Source organism: Saccopteryx bilineata, chromosome 3 (genome assembly GCF_036850765.1).
Source record: "Saccopteryx bilineata isolate mSacBil1 chromosome 3, mSacBil1_pri_phased_curated, whole genome shotgun sequence".
NCBI lineage: Eukaryota > Metazoa > Chordata > Mammalia > Chiroptera > Emballonuridae > Saccopteryx > Saccopteryx bilineata.
Window position 1 is genome coordinate 155331140 of NC_089492.1, and position 17795 is coordinate 155348934.

The window sequence follows — 17795 nt, forward strand, 5'->3', positions numbered from 1 at the left end:
CTACACCATCCGGCCACCTGGAGGGAAATAGGGCTCCGCTCGCATGGTTTGGGAAATGGGAGGCCAAGACGTGGGAGAGACCCGGAGAGAGAGGCGCAAAGCCGTAATGAATACCCTGGGATAGGGGAGCCGAGCAGTGAGGGGGACCCGGCCCGGGAAGAGGGGTAAGCCGAGCAATGGGAGAGACCCGGGGAGAGAGGGGAGCCTAGCGGTGGGGGAGACCCGGGGAGAGAGGGGAGCCTAGCGGTGGGGGAGACCCGGGGAGAGAGGGGAGCCTAGCGGTGGGGGAGACCCGGGGAGAGAGGGGAGCCTAGCGGTGGGGGAGACCCGGGGAGAGAGGGGAGCCTAGCGGTGGGGGAGATCCGGGGAGAGAGGGGGGAGCCGAGCAAGGTGGAGGCCCCGGGTGAGAGGGGAGCTGAGCGATAGGGGAGACCCGGAGAGAAAGGGGGGAGCCGAGCAAGGTGGAGGCCCGGGGAGAGAGGGGAGCCGAGCGGTGGGGGAGAGTAGGGGAGAAGGAAGCTGAATCGTGGTGAGGAAGCCTGGGAGGTATATTGTAGACCCAAGGGACCGCTGCCCCATCCTCGGAGAAGCAGTCCGCTTCCAAGTGTCCAACCCAGATGGGTGTCACCACTGGGGGGGCGAGCCTGGGGCGGAGGCTGACTGAGGGTCCCAGCATGGAGAGGTGACTGACTGTTCCCCAAGCTCGAAGTCCTTGACTTTGGCCCCTATCTGCCTGTGCAGGGTGTCTGCACCTTACCGTTTAGTAGAAAGAAGTGAATCTTTTGGTGTGGCCTCCCGCATTAATTCGTGTGGAAATTAACAAACAACCACCAGGTTTAACAAAATGGGCTAACGAAAAAAAAATTCTCATCTTAAGTTGCACTTGTGTGATTTGTTAGCCTACCTGAAATTGCTGACAGAAACTGTTCAGTGTTCTTTCCTATTTTAAATAAAGGACAATCATATTTACTTCCAAATCCCAATTTGGCTTTCCATTCCAAGGAGAACTGCCCTCCATGGCCGCTGCTCCCTTGTATTTATCTTGGGAGAGGTATCAGTTTGGGTTTATAATCAGGAGAACTATTCAAAACACAAGGCCAAACCCTCCTGGCACCTTTGTCACTGCCTTCGCTTACCCGCGTTTTGAAGTGATATGTTAGAAGGAGGAGGCTTTGCTCTTCTGAAGGGGATTTAGACCAAAAAACATTTGAGGTAAATGTTAGACATAGGAACTTCTGGTTGGCAATTAACTTCCATAAAACCAAAGTCAATACAGAATATTTCATTGTGCATTTATAGAAAATGTTTTTCACCGTGCTTTTCAGGTTTAGCTCACCCTGAATTTTTAGGGGTTATCAATTCAGATACAGAATTGGGTTTCCACAATATCTGTCATGCTCTAAAATGATTTTACACAGCGGTGTGTTAATAAGGGCTATATTGGCTTCCTGGGGCCCCTGCCCTGTTCTAGGCACTCATGTTCACAATCTCATTTACTCCCCACATACATGCCAGAAGGCAGGTGGGATGGATGGGCTGGTGGATGTGCATGCACTGGAGCTAGGCTGCCTGAGTTCATGTCCCTGTCTCTTAGCCATGAGTTGTGCAACCTTATTCAAGTCACCAAATCGCTTTCTGCCTCAGTTTCCACAACTGGAAAACAGAGGACAGTGACTTGGCTTGCAGGATTGTTACCAAGCCTACACATCATAAGCAGTGTATACATACATATTTAATGGTATCATCATTTTTACAGATAAACTGAAGCACAAAGTAACATTTGCTTAAGGTTTCCCAGCTTTGAAATGCTGGTCCGGAGATGTGACCCCAGAGAGCTTAACTCAGGAGCCTGAGTTCTAACCACTAAACTATTGAGGCACACTGGAATATTTCACTGAGGTTGCATACTTTGACTCAAGATTACTTGTTGAATCACATCCAGTATTGAAAGAAATCTTAACTTGCAGACAAAAATGCCTGGTAGGATATTGAAAAAAAATTAGACGGAGCTCAGGAGGCCTGGCTTCTACTTCTGTGTGGCACTAAGGTTACCCAGCCTTTGGTACTCAAGCTGCTTCCCTTGTCAGTAGGGGGGCTGGAGCAGGAAAATTTCTGACTCAGATGCCACGGGATACAAAGTTCTATGCACTTGGGTGAACAAGAGATATTGGGTACTTCCTGTGTCATTTTATTATGAGAATTTAACAAAGTCCATTTATCACATGGAATTACACCAAGAGACTATTCCTTCCAGATAACTACCTTGAACAAAATGCTTGGACTCTTCTCAAGTGACTGAAAACCTTCTCTTCTGGGAGACCAAGCTGGCAATGTGGTTTTGGGGTGAGTTAAATGCATTAGGTCTGTTGTCCTAAATTGTGGATTTGGACTTTAGGCTTTGTGATTTTATGTCAGCTTGAGGGGGGCCATGGGGTGCCCAGATATAGATGTTTTTTCTGGGTGTGTCTGCGTTTGATCAGCATTTGAATCAGTAGACTGAGAAAAGCCCTTCTCATTGTCAAGGGGCCTGATCCAATCAACTGAAGACCTGAATGTAACATTAAGGCTAAGCAAGCAGGAACCGGACCTGCCTGCCCGCCTCGCTGGGACAGTGGTCCTTTCCAGCCTTTGGTCTTAGGCTGGAACATCAGTTCTTCTTGGATCTTGAGCCTGCTAGCTTTTGAACTAGAACTGACACTATTGGTATTCCTGGTCCTCAGGCTTTCAGACTTCTTTAAGTATCAATTCTTTTGTTGGTTCTGTTTCTCTGGAGAATTCTGACTAATGCAGCTCCCCAGTAACTTTGCTTAAAAATTCTTCTTACCAGCTCTCAGACTCACTTCTGTAAGATTCCATCACTTTTGCCATTGGTGTCTTGATTTTCCTTTGGCTGTAAAATGTGGTTGTCTTCTTAGGGATTTAAGGAGAGATTTGGGGCAGCATTCAGTCTCTCCATCATGAGTCCAGTTCTCATGGGTAATTCTCACACCTGGCCTGAACCTAGACATCACATATTTTCACAGTCATTCTCAGCCTTTGTAATCCATACCTTTGCTGCCCTGGTTTAGTTTGGGATTTAAAGATCTCCTTTAGGCTTATGATACAAAGGGAGGCAAGTGATGTCTGTGCCGACAGCTGCCCTGTTTCTATGGGTAAATAAAATTTATGCCAAAGGTCATCTTGAAGTCTGTAATTTTTAGGTTTTCGGTCAAAAAGAAAATAGAACTCTCTGTGTTTGCTGATACAACTTTTGGAACAAGTAAGACTCACTCCATACACGGAGTAGCAGGAAAGGTGCCAGCAGTCCTGAGAGAAGCTGACAGGTGTGTTGAGTAGATGCCATGAAGTGGAAGAGCTGGAGAACAAAGAGGCCAGTTTTTCATGAAAACTGGGAGTTGCCCAAGGATAAGGCCAAGCAGGGGTCATAGTAAGTGGAAGGCCATGTAGACAGAGCAGGGCATAAACAACCAGCTGCTTCTGGAATTGGAGGAGACTGGTGAGAGCATGGGTTCACCCAGGAAGGCAGTGGTAGGGCTGTAACGTAGGGTTGCCCCCTAACCCCCAAAACTGAGGTGATTTATAAAGCTGAGGCAGTTCGCCCTTCTGACCTTCAAAACCATGCTTGTCTGGCATGGACTGAACCTACATGTTTTGATAGTAACTTACAAGATAGTATCTTTAAGGTGATTTATATTCCTTGGTGCTAGAACTGGACTAGAAGTCTTTCAGAAATTGTATGTTTTATCTCATTATCCCAGTACCTAAGGTAGTACTTGGAAAATAGTGGTTATTTTAGACATTCTTATTGACTGAATTAAAAGTCCCTAGGATATCAAAACAGGTATCACTATTCTTATATTTGTGGACTTACTTAAGGTCAGACATTTAACATTGATCATTTCCTCATTTCTTTTCATTATTCTATATTCAAGCGTTGATTTGGAAGACAGCAGTTTACCTATTTAAGTATTGTCTCCATGCAAAATATTTCTTTATCAGAGTCAAATCAAGATTTTTTTGAAAGTTACCCTTTTACATATCAAATTATAATAGCATCCCTGACTTCTGCTCATAAATGTGCTCAGTGAAAGTTCATTCAATTGATCCATACATATATCATATTGCTGTAGGCATAGTCAATCTTATACCTTACTAACAATCTAAAAATCAATTTCAAGAGATTTCTAGGCACCTTATTATATATTTAAAAACAGCAACATCTCTTGAACTGGTTTCACTCTCCCTTTCACTAGAATTTTTATGTAAGAGTTCAGCGAGACTAATGAAGAGCGTTGGGGGTGAGGATCTTTGCTTGTACACTGTGTCTGAGCAGAAGTCCCAGGGCCTTTTGTTAATACCACAAGCCTTTGCATGTTCTTTGCAGACATGCTTGGAAGTGTTTCCTCGCTGGCTTTTGCTTCTTGACACAACCAGTCCACATCTTGAACCGTGCAGCTGTGTGTTCACAGGGGTTTAGAGTTCAAACAAAACAAGAAAGGTTCTCTCTGCGGTGGAAGCAGCATTTATCTGGAAGGGGAAGAGGCCAGTGATGGAAGAGAAAGAATGAAGCTAAGGATCTACATTAGAAAGTTCAGTAGCAGTCGACTGGTTTGAACACATTGGCCAGGGCACTGAAGATGGCTCCATGGAGCCTCTGTCTCAGATGCTAAGAATAGCTTGGTTGTGATTATGGCCCTAGATGGGCAGAGCATCGGCCTGAGATGGGGGTCACTGGATGGATCCCAGTCAGGGCACAGGGAGGAGTCTGACTGTCTCCCCTCCTCTCACTTGCAAAAGAAGAAAAAGAAAGAAAGAAGAATGAATGAATGAATGAAGGAAAGGAGGAAGGAAGGAAGGAAGGAAGGAAGGAAGGAAGGAAGGAAGGAAGGAAGGAAGGAAGGAAGAAAGAAAAGTTTAATGTCATCAAATTCCAAAGCACATTACACTGGTTTGTTATGTATTGTTCTCATAAGGCATTTCTCGTTTTCATTCATGTTTGTCCTCTGGGATGTTTGTATTCATTCACTCCTCTCCTCATTTGTTCATTCGTTCTATGAGTACTTATGAAACACCTGACATGATGTTTGTCACCTGAGGGTGAGGCCACAGCATGCATAGTGTGTTCCTTCACGGCGCTTATTGTGGTGCGCAGGCAATCCCACTCTGTCGAGCAATGTCATGAAAGCGTTGCATTTTTAAAAATATGTCTAAAAAGAGCCCAGATGAGACAGACTTATTTTTCTTAATTCTCTCTAAAAATCTCTGGTTGATTGTTGATAAGCAATGAAATTTCCTAGCTGGGCCCCTGGTGGTGTTTATAGATGGCCACGGCTTTGTCAGGACTGACTTCCTGAAATTTCTTGTGTTGGGGGAAGAGTTTGGGATCATTTGCAGGTTTCTCTTTAGGAATTGGCTGTAAGAGGAGTCTCCTAAATCACACTTGATCTAGAAAAACACCTGGGTTTGGAGGGGGAGGAAGGAAATGTCATCTTTGGGGTCAGAGCAAAGTAGGTGGCTGAATAAAGAAAGCATTGGAAAGGCTTGACTGAGTCTTCTTTTGCAAATCTGGCCATGTTACATCAAGGTGGCCCGACGGGTCTCACATGTGGGAAGGATGGGGCAACAAGCTCCTGAAATTAGGAGGCCTGGGCCAGCATGCCCAGAGAGGCCGTCTACCACCTGGCCTTCCATGGATTCTCAAGAACTCTTTCTGGTCAAAACAAATGGATGTGCTTGACCAGGCAGTGGCGCAGTGGATAGAGCGTCAGACTGGGACTCAGAGGGCCCAGGTTTAAGACACTGAGGTTGCCGGCTTGAGTGCGGGCTTATATGATTTGAGCAAGGCTCACCATCTTGAGCCCAAGGTCGCTGGCTTGAGCAAGGGGTCACTCACTCTGCTGTAGCCCCCTGGTCAAGGCACATATGAGAAAACAATCAATAAACAACTAAGGCACCTCAATGAAGAATTGATACTTCTCATCTCTCCCTTCCTGTCTGTCTGTCCCTATTTGTCCTCTGTCTCTCTCATCAAAAACAAACAAACAAAAACACAAATGGACGTGTACCCTAGCTCTGTGTCCTCACTTCTCTTTTATCTTCTTACCACCTCTCTCTACTTTCCTTTCCTGCCTTTTTATGTCCTTTCTCCCTTTTTCTTCACTTTTCTCATCTCTTCCTAGCTCTGACACTTTCCTTTTCAAACTTTCACAGTTTTTGAATCTGAAAAGATAAAAATGACTCACATTTAAAACCTATAGACATTTAAATAGTAATTATTCCTCAGGAGGTGAGCCTAGTTCTCTTTGCTCTACTGCTCCGTGAACCTTTATTCTGGCCTCTGCCTGCACGCCTGGATGACGGAGACTCTGAGCTCAGAGCATGTCCAGGCCGCTGCCCCTGAGACTCGCCTCTCCCAGTGCAGTTACCTTGGCCTGGAGCCATGCTTGTTCCCTAAGATCCAGCTTTTTCAAATATCCTGGCTGTGCAGAGCCTGGGGCAGGGGTGGGGATTGTGACACCTGAGAGTGATGTAGTGCTGGTAGGAGGTGAGCAATCCAGGACACTAATTTGCACTTGACTCAGTGAAATTACAGGTCAGCAGTCACACTCCTGTTTGCCTGTCTCCTTGCATGCTGTTGCCTATTCCTGTCAGCATCTCTGTGCGCCAGGCGATGGACAGGGATTACATACATGTAACCCGTCAGGAGGGATACCGAGGGTCAGAGAGGCCAGCAATTATACACAATTAGGTTAAAACAGCCCTTCTGGAACCACGATGTCCTATTTTTATTTGAAGAAACAATTCAAAAGTGGACTTTGACACCCTGAAAACATTTCTAAAGTCATGCTCCTCAGTCTTGTCTCCTCCAACCTTACATAGCAATGTTGGGCTTCTACACAGTGACCTTTCAGTGAGGCCTCTTGTGACCCCTCCACATTTGCTGCAGGCTTCTTGGAGCTAACATGCTAAAACCTACTGCCCACAGGCACATCCATGTTCATAATCCAGGCCACAGGCCCTCCTTTCCTGCGCCGTGGACCGTCTCTTCAGCTTCATCTCTGCTAGTCCTGGAGTGATCTCACTCACTCCCATCTTCCTGGAGTGCACACGCACCCTTCCCTGTTTGTTATCTCCATGCCTTGCTCACTCTGTCCCTTGGCCTGTAGTGTCAGCTGGCTCACCTTTCCCAACACAGGTAACATTTCCTGAAGGAGAGCTGCCCTGCCCCACCCCCCTGAGCTGTGGCTCTGGGGTCCTCCCCTGACTGTGCATTGTACCCTGGCATCTCTCCATCACTGTCTCAAACAGGGAGCCTTATAATAGATCTGCTTTTCTCACTAGACTACAGGTTCCTTTGGGGGAGGGTGTCTTTGTCCCCTTTGTATCTCGAGCACTTTGCATCACTTCTTATAGTTTCAGTTCAAATCATGCTTCTTGAATGAATGAATAATTGGGTGCTTTATGAGATTTAAAAATGGAAAGTTACAAGGGGCTTCTAATGGAGGGCTGTAGATACATTTTTCCGTTAACAATAAGCTTAAGATTGATAGTGTAACTTGTAACTTTAAATATGTAAAAGAATATTTGACTTGGTAGCATTTGATTAAAAGAACTGATTTAAAACACTTTTGTGACAGAAGGGAAGCTCTTAGTTTTCTCATTAGCTTATGGGCTACTTATGTTTGACTCTCAGGGTTAGTGCTTCATAGAATTCTTCGGATGTGTGTAAGAGGACCTTCTCAGATAAAGTGTATCCTGCCCTGTTCCTAATTAATGGTGGTGCTCACCTTACACCTAACCTGTTGCTTTAAGCAGAACTGTTCTATCATTGAAATCATAGTAACTTCTTAGAGAAGATAATGAGCCAAGGGGGAGAGAGGGCCACCATTATCAGAAAAGAATCTATAAAAAGGGGACCTGAACCGCTGGCCCAAGTGCCTCATCCCAGTTGGACCTTCTGAGCAGGTCGTAACTTCAATGTTCCTGCTGGGAGTCAGAATCAGTGATGATGATGCTGTCTCAGGATAGCCTCAGTCACACTTTGAGCAGACATAGATTCCTTTTTGTGCTCAGAGTTGACTCCTTTCAAGTTTGACTGTCTTGTTCCTGTGCAATTGGAGAAGGTCAGCAAACACACCCCACATGTAGGAGCATCATGGCCATTATTAGCTTAGAGTAGAGAAGGTTCACCCCACTCACTGGCTTGAGCTCTTGGACATGGTGCTCTAGAGAAAATTTCAGTCTGTAGACTTTTTCTTTTCCCCAGCAGGGCCTGTGCTTGTCTCAATGCACATGGAACCAACTTGTGGTTTAGATCAGGAGGTTGTTTTTTGTTGTTGTTGTTGTTTTAATTTAGATGGCTAACTTATTTATATGAAAACTCCTGTGAATCCTCTTTTCTTCATTAATATTTGCAAAAACTCATGTGAATCCTCTTTTTTCATTAATATTCCTAAGCTCCAGTTTTTCTATCCATAAAATTAGTTAGTTATAGAAAATCTTGGGAGTTGCTTCGAGCTTTAAAATTCTACAATTTATTGTTTTGTCTCCTTTTGTTTTTGTTTCAGATTCTAAAGTCATTATTTTTATATTTGTGCGAACAGAATGATCTATAACATAAATGGCAGCCTTTATTGGAAAAATATATATATGTTGGAAAGACAATGTTCAGTGTGATGAAATAAATGATAGCCACTTTCAAGGCCAATAACTGAAGAATTACAGGAAAGCATGAGTCTTCTGCCATCGCAGCTGCTGTGACCTGCAGTAGCTTCAGTGCAAAGGATATTTATACACTGGGTCTCAGAATAACAATTCAAATGGTGAAGAGCTTCATCTTGTGATAATGTTATCACAAGACTGTCCATACAGTGTCTTCTTTAACATCAGGAAAAGTGATTGAGAACGCTGGCTCTTGCCACATGTGTCCAGCTGCATGTTTAATTCTCTTGGAAAAAAAATTGTTTTTAAGCGTGGAAATAACCGAGTCTGGATGTTTGAATAATGTTCATTTCTTTGTTTACGGTCGTCAAGACCTTGTATATACAAAAGTACAAAATTAATAAACACTATCAAATTTGCTGTTATCATAAACTGGGCAACAATATTTTATTTACATCATAGGGTATTATTCTGGAATTTCACCCTTAAATGGTCTGAAGTAACAGGAAATTGAACCAAGTTCATGAAACATTGCTCAGAGTTACACTGTCAGCCAGTTTACATAGTTAGCAATTTATAAAATGTTTTACTTCTCACAAATTAAATATTGCCACTTGAGAATATATTCCTGAAGAATACTCTGTATTTCTGATGGCCCGGAGGTGTTTCTCCACACCAGGGTTTCCACAGTGAACTCTTTCTCTGTGCCAAGTGTGTATATGGCAACTGTGCGTGAGGATGCGGTGAAGGAAAGCCTCCTCTGCCCCCCCCCCCCCCCCCGTCCTCTTCTGCTCATGCTGTTCTTGGAAGCCAGCCTTTCCCTCAGTCCTGCTCTCTGGTAGCTGGGCAGTGGAAGGATGACCTTTTCATCTGGGAAAAATGACTAGCCCAAGGAACGTTTGGCACTTTTTCTTGTGCAAAGGCAGGTTGTGCTTCCCAGTACAATGTCAAGGTCAAAGGTAATGCTCACTTGGCATCTGATTTCAGGTTAACCAACTCCAAAACCATCTCTGTGCCACTGCGGCATCTTACAATTCACATTTACGAACCCATAATGGGGAGCCCATGGGAACTCTTTTCAAAGAAGTGAACATATTGCTTGAATTCCCTCCTTTCTGTTCTGGGGCAGGGCGAACGGAAGATGAAGGGCACTGTTATACATTTGAAACACACGTAAGGGCTGATGCAGACTCTTATATCCAAACCTGAGGTAGCTTTTTCTGACACAGCCAACAACAGTTGGGACTCTTCAAGTTATGGAATGTATTCAAACATCAAACTACCTCCAGCTAAAGTTTTTAAAACATTTTGAAATTTAGGACCATTTCAAGGGAGAGTTTCAATTCTTCACCCAGAGGAGTGAGCCCCCCTCCTTTGGTCAGGGATGACACTGATGGCCAGCAGTTGATGCCTGAGCATGCACGGCATGTGCGGTGTGCTCACTGGAACATGTGTTTTCTCTTCTTTTTGATAGGCTGTTGAAAAGCTGGGTGTCACAATGACTGAGCGCTTTGACTGCCACCATTGCAAAGAATCTCTCTTTGGCAAGAAGTACATCCTGAGGGAGGAGAGCCCCTACTGCGTGGCCTGCTTTGAGGCCCTCTATGCCAGCATGTGCGAGGAATGCAGGAAGCCCATTGGCTGCAATTGCAAGGTACTGGGCCTCCCCTGGGCAGTGCGCATGACTCCTGGACCCCTCTCCCCCACTCCCAAGAACAAGGCATTCTGCATGGTTGTGCTGAAGTCCTGATCTCATCACCTCTTGAAATGCTATCTCTTGGAAATGCCACTCTGATGGGCTCAGACTTTTCCAGAAGTCTTTTATTTTCTTTAATATTTTTTTTTCCTTGTGGGCGATACAGAGAGAGTCAGACAGAGAGACAGATAGGGACAGGCAGACAGGAAGGGAGAGAGATGAGAAACATCAATTCTTCATTGCAGCACATTAGTTGTTCATTGATTGATTTTTCATATGTGCCTTGCTACAGCAGACCGAGTGATCCCTTGCTCAAGCCCGTGACCTTGGGCTCAAGCTAGTGAGCTTTGCTCAAACCAGATGAGCTCGCGCTCAAGCTGGTGACCTCCGGGTCTCGAACCTGGGTCCTCCATGTCCCAGTCCGACGCTCTATCCACTGTACCACCACCTGGTCAGGCCCTTCCAGAAGTCTTTTCGAGCCTCTTCCCTCCACTCGTTTGGTCTCTGCCCACAACTGATTCTGTAGCACTTGGATAAGGGCTTTCCTAAGACTTTTTTTGTGCGTCCTAAGTTCCTTTCTTACATCCTTGTTGTCTGTTGTCTGTGTCCTCATCTCTCAACCGCCTCAGCTCCCAGTGCTGCTCTTTCTTGAGGGCAGTGCTCTCTTACTCCTCTTGGCCTCCTACTGACTCACAGGAGCAGGTGCTGCTCAGTAAATATTTGCTGAATGAATAGGCACATGAGTGAGCTGGAGCTGATTCCCAGGTAGATGGTTAGTTAAAAGCAGGAAGTTCATTGGGATATGAGGAGCTCTTTTCTCTTTAGTGTCAGAAGGTCAGGATTTGTGTTGTTTTATTTTCAAGAGGAAAGACACGCAACCTAGGAATTCTCAGCTCTCCTGCTGTGGATGACACAGCAGGTTCAACTAAGACCACCGACCGACCCTTTGTGCCGACGACTGGGGCAGAGTGTTGGGGACCCAGGCTTGTACTTCTCAGCATACTTGAGTGGTCAAACTGGACCACTGAAGGACACCCCTGGGGTTCATCTATGTCTCTGAGACTTCTGATATCTTCACCAGAAAGACGGCTGCTGAAATACTCGTGACAAACACGTAAGTGATTGTCCTTCTGAGAGCCACAGATTTGGTACAAAATGAGTTCACTTTGAAATTTCTAAAGGAATTCCCAGAGTAATGAACTTTAAGGCAATTTATGGTATTTTACTGTTTTCCGCTCTCATTCTTTTATACTCTTGGGGTTTTGTCCCTCTCTTCTGTTGATATAAATATCAGCACATAAGTGCGGACTGATTGAGTTGGGCTGTGTGCATAGGGACAATGCTAACACTCCCAGTGCATGTTGCTTGTATTTCTTTATGTTACCACATCATTCCTTCCTAGGAAAGGCAGTAAGCTGGGGTTGCCCCCACTGTTTCTGTCGCTAGGTATTTAGTGACAAGTGAGGAATGATTTCCATCTTGTGTGAAAAGAGGCCAAAAGATGTGCAACACAGGCCGCTAGAGGCCAAGCTGGGCTGTGTGTCTTTTGGCTTCAGGACAGGAATGGCATGCCTAGTGTCAAAGAAATGAAACTCAGAGGTTGTCCTATATAAACTTGGAAAGGTGCAGCAGTCTGGCCATCATGAACAAAGCATAGCTGATCTTGCTAGTCTAGAAGTTGAATACCTTTTTAGCTGTAGCTTTTCTGAGGATGTCTCCCCGTACCTAATGGACATTCTTAGTCCTTTCCGTTTATTGACTAGGTTGAGCCTAAGAGTTCAGATGCTAAACTGCCCAAACCTGGTTCTCTGGCTCACTAGCTGTGTGAACTGGACCTTCTGCTTGGCCTCCTGTGTCTGTCTTTACATTTCTAAACTGGAGGTAAGAGAAGGGTGCCCACTTCATAGTGTATTAAAGTATGTAGTAGCTACAAGGCCCTGTGTGTAAATGGCAGCTGATGGCTTCACTCTAAACTCAAAACTTCCACTTTCCTTCCAACTACTTTCCCTGTTGTTTACAAAACACGTTCTCTCCACACACTGCTCAGAAGCTTTGCCCTTTCTCTTTTATCAGTTTTCATTATAAAAACCATCAGTGAAAATGTATGGTTTGAGTAAGAACTACTAAGCAGAAAAAAATTATTATTTTGTAAAAGCTTTACTTGGAAAAGAGGGAGGTGCAAGGTTCCGCTATTATTCTGACAAAGAACAACTCTAGTTTAAAGGAAATATTTTGGATATTTGGGGCTAGTCATCCTTGACTGGTGACTAATGTAAAAACAAAACAAAAATCACCATTTTCTCCATTATGATTTAGTGGAAAGACCCTTAAACCTTGATACCTTTCAGCACATGCTTTATGAGCAAACTCAAGAATTCTCCAAATGGGGCCAAAATCAACATGACTAGTATAAAGTCAGGAGTTAATCATGCTGAACTTTCCAACCCAGATGAACGGTTTACTATAAGTGGAGTTACACCTGGTGCTTGTCTACATTTTGGAAGAAAAAGAGATGCTGGCTTGAAGTTAGATCTCGCTGTTTGATGCTTTTGAATATTTTGAATAGTTTTCTTGACTTTCCAAATTAATTATGTAGTTGACTTTGTGGAGGAAGCAATGGTCAAAAAAAATGTTTGTTACTTCAGTAAAGTTAAAGGTAGTGCACTCAAGGCCCTGGCTGGTTGGCTCAGTGGTAGAGTGTCAGCCCGACGTGTGGAAGTCCCGGGTTCGATTCCTGGCCAGGGCACACAGGAGAAGCGCCCATCAGCTTCTCCACTCTCCCCCCTCTCCTTCCTCTCTGTCTCTCTATTCCCCTCTGGCAGCCAAGGCTCCATTGGAGCAAAGTTTGTCCGGGTGCTGAGGATGGCTCTGGTTGCAATGGAGCAACACCCCAGATGGGCTGAACATCGCCCCCTGGTGGGCTTGCTGGGTGGATACCTGTCGGGCACATGCGGGAGTCTGTCTTTCTACCGCCCCGCCCCACCCCCAACCACTTCTCATTTTGGAAAAAATACAAAAAAACAAAACAAAAACGCACTCAAGAGAGCAACTGAGCTGGTAGATGTTGTGGCCATTCTCTTCTTTGAAAATAGCATAGGTATCATGGGCCTCAATTCTCCATCTGAAGGATGTGGGTATGTGTATCATTTTAAAATACTGGCAAGCCTATGGGAATCAGACTAATCTTATCGGTATTGACCGCTTTTTACCTGTTATTGTAGTTTGATGACACGTGTTTGAACATCAGTTCTATGCAGTGACACTTACATTCTTTTCTTCTGTTTAGTTACTTTGAGTAAATGCTGAAATCTCAAGGGGTAAAAACCATTTATTTTTTGTGGCCGGTGGATTACTTGAGAATAGGTAATACAAATAAAATTTCATCATCTTCCCACACTATACTGTTCCTATAAATAGCAACAAATATTTTTTTAGCCTGATTATAGATTTTTTTTTATGGATGGGTTTATCTACCTATGTTCTTGGGTTTCAAAAATTCAAAAAGTTAAAGAAATGATAGTCTGGCCAGTAGTTCCAGATATGGCTATAGGTAGTGTGCATTTATCAATCAGTGATTTTAATAAACTTTGGCCATATATACTCAGCCCAGACTTTTAATTTTCCATGTCTGTGTGAGCAGGGTTATGGAGTCAGAGAGGCCAACAGACCATCCATGTGCCCTAGAAGGTTCTGGGAAGAGAAAGAAATAACGAATGAAAATCCTTCTATGAATCTAAAACTAGCATTCAGGGAAGTTTGCAATAGTTGTCATAAAAGTTACCACACACTGAGTGTAAAGCCAGTAGTTGCAGCCACCATCACAGTTGCCTGGCTCATGCAGATTTGCATTGGATTCGGACAGTCGGTAATGAAACAACAGAGCCAAGAATTGGTGGGCCATTAGCTTTAATCCTAGCTTGCACTTGGCAGGCAAGAAATACATACAGTGGGAAAACACTTCCCTTTCCATTCAGGGCTCCCAAAGCCACTGACTTATCCGAGTATTCCTAGAATCAAAGGTTTCTACCTCACTAGCCTTAGTCACCTCTGTTCCCCATCTCCTTCTCTCTGCACAAACTAGCTTCTCCTTCAGCACTCCACCATCTAGGCTGCCTCTCCTATGCAATGCTGATTTCAGGAACCAAGAGAGAGAGCCCCTGGTCTCCCTTATTTTACAGTGTAGAAATTAAAGCCTTTAAGCCAGTACACAAATAAGGAAGTCTCTGATACAAAACCACTTATCTGAGGCATAAATGGAATTCCTTATAAGAGTGCACCACCCCACATCATGCAACAGTCAAGGGTGTGGGGAAAAACTTAGTTTTGAGAAGATCTTAGTATTAAAGGGTGGGAAAGGCTTAGGCTTAAAACTAAGCCTTAGACTATAAGGACCCTGCCTGCTTACAGCCTGTCTTCCACACCCAATGCAAACTATAAGCGAGCAAACATGTGCATCATAATTGCAAACTTATTTGACCCCCACTGATTGATGGATTTGTTCCAGACACTGGGAAAATGCACTAGTTGCATAATCTAAACTTCTCGTAACATTCCATAGAGAGGGACATTTTCATTCCATTTTATGGAGAAGCCACTGAGGCTGAGAGAGGTGGGGTATCTTACTGGACTCTAGGGTTAGGAGACACTTGAGTTAGAATTAAAACCCAGATGGGGTGGTGCCTGACCCACGCACTGTACTGTCTACCCCACAGATGTTGTCTGTGTGACGCACAGGGCAGACGCAGGCTGGATGAGTGGCCAGTCCTGTAAGTCAGAGCTGCCTGCCTTGCCTCTGTCAGTGGACGGTTCCTGGCTTTGTCCTGGTGTAGCAGGAAGTGACCTAATGGAGGATAGACATTCAGATAACTTTATTAGAGGAAAAAAGAATTTATTAAAAGCTGGCAAAGCACACGAGGCTGGTAGCTCCAAATACACATGCTCCCCAAAGTTGATTTTCTTATAGGTTATATACCTTTTACAGGATACAGGTTTTCATGCAAGGGGCTTGTGATTCCTTTGTTTATAGGTATACATCACTCTCATGGCTCCAGGATGGGAGGGTGAGTTTGGATGGGATCAGAGAATAAGTGTTGGAATTTTTAAATTAAAGTATGTAAACATTGTTTTTTAAAAGCTTTTAAGAAAAGAAAAGGGGAAGGGGTTTTCAATAAGTTCTGTCTTCTTTGGTCTGTGTAGCAAGTGGCCCCAGTCACCCTTTCAAAGAACTATAGGAAATAGTTAATCCATAACTGGCTGACTCAGTTGCCCCTGCAGCCTCCCTTCCTTGCATTCTTCTTGTTTCTTCCTCCTCAGCAAGGAAGGGTCGGGGGCCGGACTTCTCCTTCCTGACTGGGGCCCTTCAGATGGCAGTGACTTGTTGTAGAAATGGTACTCAGTTTGTTTCTAGAACACTCTTTCCAACTTCCTAGCTAATTAAATGGGAAACATTGAATTGATGATCAAATTGGCACAAGTCTACCCATCAAACTGTAAAAGTTTCTCATTTAACATTTGGAAAGTTTTAAATGGACAGAAAATTTCTGAGGGCTATTGGCAGAAAGCTGTCAGGGGGATGAAGCAGAAGACTAAGGTTATCACACATCCAGGTTAATCCTAGATGTATCTGTCACACATACTGTTAGAAGACTTCTGATGTAGGCTTGGGGCCTAGGGTCTGACTGAGAGAACTGTTCCTTCTTCACCTCAGCAGGACACAGGCCTATCCTCTGGCCTCTCTGGGCTGTTCTGGGAAAAGCAACTATTTCAGATACATTCTCAGTCCATCCTGTCATCCTGACTCCTTGTATTTGTTGAGGTGAATTTTAATGCTTAATGAGTGAATCAGTGTAAAGCCAGTAGCCACAGCCACCATCACAGTTGCCTGGCCCATGCAGGTTTGCATTGGATTCGGATAGATGGTAATGAAACAATGAAGCCAAGAACTGGTGGGCCATTAGCTTTAATCCTAGCTTGCACCCAGCAGGCAAGAAATACACACAGTGGGAAAACACTTTCCTTTCCATTCAGGGCTCCCAAAGCTACTGACTTATCCAAGTTTTCTAGAATCAAAGGTCTCTACCTCACCAGCCTTAGTCACCTCTGTTCCCCATCTCCTTCTCTCTGCACAAACTCTGCACAAACTGGCTTCTCCTTCAACACTCCATCATTTTGGCTGCTTCTCCTCTCCTCCATGTGGCCTTTCTCTGCTCTCTTCTCTAATGCGAATCTCAGGAACCAAGAGAGAATCTCCTGGTCTGCCCCATTTTATAGTGTAGAAATCAAAACTTTTAATCCAATATACAAACAAGGAAGTCTGATACAAAGTCATATCTTAGGCATAATTGGGTTCCTCATGAGAGTGCACCACCTACATTATGCAGTCAGTCAAGGGTGTGGGGAAAAGCTTAGTCTTAAAACTAAGCCTTAGGCTATAACTACCCGGCCTACTTACAGCCTGTCCCCCACACCCAATGCAAACTATAAGCAAGCAAACATATATATCATATTTACAAATTTATTTGACCAACAATCAGCTGTTTAGATTTTCTTGTAAATTGTCCACAGAGTTTGTAATGAGAACTAAGATATGTATATTTATCCAGATAATCTCTTATAAGAGAAAATATCTGAAGAGAATTGAGAAGAGCAGGATCCCCAGAATTGGGAACAAAGATGACCATATGGGTAATATAAAGATCTCTCAGTCCATGAAACCAAAGGGTCACCTGCAAGGCATGCCCACCAAGGGACACAGTATTCAGCGGTGACATTACATCCACAAGATGAGCCTTGAGCCAGACTTGCCACCTACAAGCCTTGGTTCCCATGTCTGAAAACAGGGTTGCCTATCTCAGGGTAGTCAACTGCACTGGCACAGATGGAACAGTGCTCCACAGAGGAAGCACCACTCGTCATTGTTTTCAAGGGTTTAAAAGAATATGCTTTTACGGCTGATACTGAGAACCCATTTATCAGGTAGATCCTGTGCCCACGAGGAGTGTTTGTTTTGAGGTACCAGCAGCTGAACATCTGCTGGCTCAGGAGGAACTGTGTACAGGGGTGCAGGAGGAGTGCGGAGGATGTGTACGGAGGAGGAGGTCAGTGGAGGAGGTGAGCATAGGAGATGTGAGTGGAGGAGATGAGTAGAGGAAAAGGCATGTGGAGAAGGAGGTGAGCAGAGGAGGTGAGTGGTGGAGGAGGTGAGCAGAGGAGGAGGTGTGTGGAGGAGGAGGCGAGTGGAGGAGGTGAGTAGAGGAAAAGGCATGTGGTGGAGGAGCTGAGCAGAGGAGGAGGTGAGTGGGGGAGGAGATGAGTGGAGGAGGAGGTGAGTAGTGGAGAAGGAGGCGAGTGGAGGAGGAGGTGAGTAGTGGAGAAGGAGGCGAGTGGAGGAGGAGGTGAGTAGTGGAGGAGGAGGCGTGGAGGAGGTGAGTAGGGAGGC

General features: G+C 44.7%; 1 protein-coding gene across 12 annotated transcripts in view; it reads left to right on the top strand.

The window, feature by feature from the left end:
• The window catches only part of FHL2 (four and a half LIM domains 2), a 75421-nt gene that overhangs the window by 28370 nt on the left and 29256 nt on the right, over positions 1-17795 (top strand). For 5 of the 12 annotated variants that reach the window (XM_066267869.1, XM_066267870.1, XM_066267871.1 and 2 more), the window contains one exon: positions 10136-10315. The exons of 1 other annotated variant lie outside the window; for it this stretch is intronic. In XM_066267869.1, the coding sequence (XP_066123966.1) occupies positions 10136-10315 (180 nt within the window). Of the gene's footprint in view, positions 1-46; positions 165-2254; positions 2344-10135; positions 10316-11450; positions 11472-17795 lie in introns of those variants that run through there. 6 more of the 12 variants (XM_066267874.1, XM_066267876.1, XM_066267872.1 and 3 more) reach the window with 4 other exon arrangements.